Consider the following 4,926-nt stretch of genomic DNA (forward strand, 5'->3'; position numbering starts at 1 on the left):
GGACTGGTCAATGGCTTTTCAGACCATGGTCAGGACAGTTCTACTGTGTAGTACATACTTCCAGCACCATGATCACCAACTGTTGAGTTATGAAAAGGGAGGAAGGCATTATTTTTAATCATCTTTCTCTAGAAGACAGACAAGCTTTTTAGATTAAGCTAATCCTTTACTGTTTTCTCAAGTCTTCTCACAAAGTTAAGGAAAAAATTCCTTTATCCAGATTCCTGCCTAAAGTCTCCAAGTCTAAAATGAGCCATAGACAGTCTCATTGGCCTGTAAACTAGAAAGACAATTAAAATTTGAGTTAAGGTGCTTTAAAAATGTTGCTCCCACAGGGAACTTGAGAAGGGAAGCTGGGTAACAGAGATGTAACTGGAGGAAGAGTGTAAAAGAGCACACCAAGAATAAGTAATTGCCCTCTGGAGGTTCCCAAGCTCTGAAAAGTTATCTGCTCAGACAGCCAAAGTAAAACCCCCATGCCTAAGGAGACAAAGGATTCTTCTTCGAGGACTCCCTTTGAGATGAGCCACATGCCCAGCCAAAATGAGTCCTTTTCCTGAGGTGAGTACTCCACTTTGGTGACTCGCCCACAGAAAAGGTTCAGAGAAGGTAGTGAGATGATGGCGCCCAAACCTTTGGAAGCATACAAGACTGAATCTGTAACCTTTAGTGTATTGTTATTTTTGGCTGCAGCCGGACATGTTATAAATCATGACTTAGATTTTGTATGTCATTTTATAGAATCCTCCTTTGTGATCAGTCATCCAATATGCAGTATAGCTGCAATATTCTAAATACCATAGATAAACAGTCCTGGAACAAAATTCTGGAGCTCAAAAGCTATTTTCTTTGTCTTGAAACTTCTTTACTGTTGGAGTGGAAGGGGATGGATAAGGAGGTTGGTAAAGGATCCAAAGAATGATGTGGAACCCATCTTTTCCAATAGAAAAGACAGTAAATATTCTCGTGTCAAATCCCAAAAACATAATTTTTAGGGAACTAAGGCAGATTTAATCTTGATCTGTTTTTTTTTTTTTTAATTAGTAAATGTCACACTGTAGGAATGATGAGAGATAGACTTTGGATAGAGGCTCATGTATCAGAGGACAAGTATTTTATTCTTGGCTCAACTGGTTTTCCCTGTTCTAATGATATGCACCTTTATTCATTGTTCCTTTGGTCTTTGGTCTTTAAAACAAGAAATTCTATTTATTGAACTCTCCCTTCTCAAAAAAAAAAAAAGTGTGACCTAAATCCTATAACAAAAATCTTAGTGAACCTTCATTTAAAATTTATGTTTATTTATTATTTATTTATATAGGCACATATGTGAAAATGGCTTGCAAATAGAGGTCAAAGGACAACTTGCAGGAAATGGTTCTCTCCTATCATATTCGTTGCTTCAGTTTTAAGAAGCAAACATTGGTTGTTTATTTTTGCTTTAAAACTTTTGTTTCTACTGCCTGGGGACACAGCCAGGACTTTTCTTCAGTTACTGAAGGGATGTTGAACTTCCTCTAATAAAGGCATAGTGACACAACCTTTCTATCTTTCTTGCAAGTATAAGTTTCTGGAGACAGAGTGCTGGTCTGTTGACCCCTATAATCTTTATTACTGCCACTGGTCAGATCCTACTCAGTACACAGTATATGTTCACCAAATTCAGAAAGATGAATGGGATTTTCTAATTATCTGAAAAAGCTCAGAACAGTGCTATCTATCAATAAATAGTTGGTCCTCATATAAAACCAACCTCAAACATTACTAAAACAAATGGATGGGGAGTTCCTACAGCAATGGTGCTGACACCGGAAATACACTGATTCTGCCTTGTTTCCTGAGATGTCTTGGAACAGGAGGTTGCAATTAAGTGTAGTCCTTAGGAGTTATTATAAATGATTTTGTGTCCCCCCCCCATTCTGTTAACTTTCTGATCTTCTGTATATCCCATTGTTACTTGTCCTCATGCTAGTTAATAAAATTGGTCTAAGTGATGTGAACTTTCTGAGTGCAGGAACAGTGACCAGTAAGGATTTACTGAATTCTTTTCCAAAATGAGTTTGTGTTCATTGGTTCATCTGACCTTACTTGACACACTTTGCTGAAAGCTTTGTTTTTGTTGTTTACATGTTTCCAATGAAGAAAATAGAGGTATGGAGGTCAAGAAGATTGTAACAGAGCAAGCTCCTCCCTCAAACAGGCAAGCTGGGACGCAGATCCCCTGACTGTACATTCAAAGCATTCCCTCCTCTACCAGGCAAGATACCACTCTGAACCCACAGTCCCTGGCCCTGAAGCATCTTTCTGCTTGGACTTTATCTGTCAGCAACCACTTCTGCCTCTTATAAGCTATGTAGCACCTGAGATCATAAACATAAGTTTCAGATTGTTTCTCAGGTGGGTTTGAAACCTGAGCCAGGGACTTCAGCGGGTCCCTTGGATTCTTTAGATGTAAAATAAGAGGGAGGAGTAGCTCCTTCCACTTCGAGCAAATTTGACTGCATTCTGGATAGAATCTGGATCCTTCACACCAGTGTGAAGATAAGGATTCTGTCTCCATTACAAGTGACCTAGGAAAGGTAACAAGCCCAAACTGAACCGCTCCTTCTGCTCACTTAGCAGATGGGCATTGGATTGTTACTGTGCTCTGAATTCTAACTGGCACGTCCCTGAGCCTAACCCTATCTCCTAACCTTCACTGGGAACCCAAAGTCACTTTCTTTTCTTCAGGGTTGCCACTGTGACACTTTCTGGTCTCACTACAGGGTCAGAAGTAAAACTAGGCCAAAGTGAAAGATGCATAACTAGAGACTAAAGATTATATCTAGGCCAGTAAAAAAATATAAGGCCATTTAATTGGATTTTCTAAAGAACCAGTCAGCCATGATGGACCATAGACAGTAAAATGCAAACTCAGATGAAAAAGAATTCACAACAGTAAAGAGATTGGGAGCTTTCTCATAGCTTCATGATTGGTTTCAATATGTCTGCCAAAAACTCTCTCTCTTTCAGAAAACACTACTCTTTCAGTACCTTCATAAATATCTTAATAAATGCTCAAAGCTTACTGAACAAGTTACATGTTATAAAGATGTAAGGGATAGCCACAGTGATAATTACAAAGGCTGAAATTTAATTATCCAACTACTGACCTTGTTCCTTTCATAACACTTGACACAATTTAATTAATGTTTGTAATTTTAAAAATTAATCTCTGTATTTCTGATTAAAGTACAAGAACCAAGAGAGCAGAACTTGTGATCCTGTCCCTTTTTTCTCTCACAGACAGGAACGCCCATAGCATTCACAGCACACACAAATACCATCTCAAAGAGAGAAGATTCCTCAGGGTTGATGGGTGCAATGAGGAGGATGTGAAAGGATTCCTTCTCTTCTACACTATCACTTACATTGATGCTTACTGGGAGCAAGAAGAGCAAAATAATGGATGTTTAGAAAATGACACAAGGAAATGATGAAGCGTTCCTTGTACGCCAGTGTACCTGTAAGACTTTAGCTGCTACTGACTGACACTGAAGAATCTGCCTCTCTTTCCTGTGTCCCAATTTTCATTAAAACTTTTTCCACTTTCATATCTTCCTTCCCAAGTTTTTTCCTTTACTTTCATTTTTAAATCTTGTATTCTTCTCTCTTTTCCATCATTCATTTTATTTGTTCTCTTTCCTTCTACATTGGCAGATTGTGCCCTATATTGTTTCAACTTGCAGAGTGCTAGAAATTGTAAAAGGACAATTGCAGTGGAGCTTGGCTCCTCAGAATCTCCTGCATTTGTGTATGCAGCCACATCTTCCTTTCTCCATTGTTTCGACTATGTCATTCCCTAAGTACCTAGGTTAAAGCACCAGGATGTGTCCTTGGTTCAGCTCCACTCCTAGCCTAGTGGAAGACCTGTGGTGACACCTGTACTTGCCCTCCCTGACTTTTCTTTCTGTACTCCTGGCCAGCTCTTCCAGCTGCTCCATGAAGAGAGATAATGCAACCTGGGTGAGTGAGTTTATCCTCATGGGTCTCTCCAGTGACAAGCACATCCAAGCTGGACTCTTTGTGCTCTTCGGGGCCTCCTACCTGCTGACACTGCTGGGCAATGGGCTCATCATCCTCCTGATTGCACTGGACCCACGACTCCACCTGCCCATGTACTTCTTCCTCTGCCATCTGTCAGTGGTGGACATCTGCTACACCTCCAGCGGGGTCCCGCAGATGCTAGCACACTTCCTCATGGAGAAGAAAACCATCTCTTTTGCCCTCTGTGGGACCCAACATTTCTTTACTCTGGCCCTAGGAGGAACTGAGTTTCTGCTGCTGGCTGCCATGGCCTATGATCGCTATGTGGCTGTCTGTGATCCACTAAGGTACACAGTAGTGATGAGCCCAAGGCTCTGCATGCTTCTAGCAGGTGTCTCTTGGTGTGTGGGTGTAGTTAATTCTGCTACAGAGACAGCAGTCACCATGCGCCTTCCCACCTGTGGGCACAATGTGCTCAACCAGGTGGCCTGTGAGACACTGGCACTCGTCAGGCTAGCTTGTGTGGACATCACCCTCAACCAGGTGGTGATCCTGGCCTCCAGTGTGGTGGTGTTGCTGGTGCCCTGCTTCCTGGTCTCTCTATCCTATGCCCACATTGTGGCTGCCATCTTGAAGATCCGTTCCACCCAGGGACGCCGCAAAGCCTTTGAGACCTGTGCCTGCCACCTGACTGTGGTCTCCATGTCTTATGGGATGGCCCTCTTCACACACATGGACCCTACCTCCACAGCCTCTGCTGATCAGGACAAAGTGGTGGTGCTCTTCTATGCTGTGGTCACCCCCATGCTGAATCCTCTCATCTACAGCCTGAGGAACAAGGATGTGAAGGCTGCCATGAGTCAAGTTCTGTTGAAGAGACTTGAGTCAAAGATTCTGTAA

At 41.9% G+C, this 4,926-nt stretch overlaps 1 protein-coding gene across 1 annotated transcript; it reads left to right on the forward strand.

Annotated features, from left to right (window-relative positions):
* The first annotated feature begins 3,958 nt into the window (after positions 1-3,958).
* LOC110558410 (olfactory receptor 2F1-like) lies at positions 3,959-4,926 on the forward strand. Its single transcript, XM_021653287.2, has one exon. The coding sequence runs from the start codon at positions 3,982-3,984 to the stop codon at positions 4,924-4,926; it is 945 nt and encodes a 314-aa protein (XP_021508962.1). The 5' UTR covers positions 3,959-3,981.

The sequence above is a fragment of the Meriones unguiculatus genome, chromosome 3 (genome assembly GCF_030254825.1).
Source record: "Meriones unguiculatus strain TT.TT164.6M chromosome 3, Bangor_MerUng_6.1, whole genome shotgun sequence".
Taxonomy (NCBI): domain Eukaryota; kingdom Metazoa; phylum Chordata; class Mammalia; order Rodentia; family Muridae; genus Meriones; species Meriones unguiculatus.

Coding starts and splice junctions, on each gene's coding strand:
- LOC110558410 (XM_021653287.2), top strand. CDS start 3,982: ATGAAGAGAGATAATGCAACCTGGGTGAGTGAGTTTATCCTCATGGGT.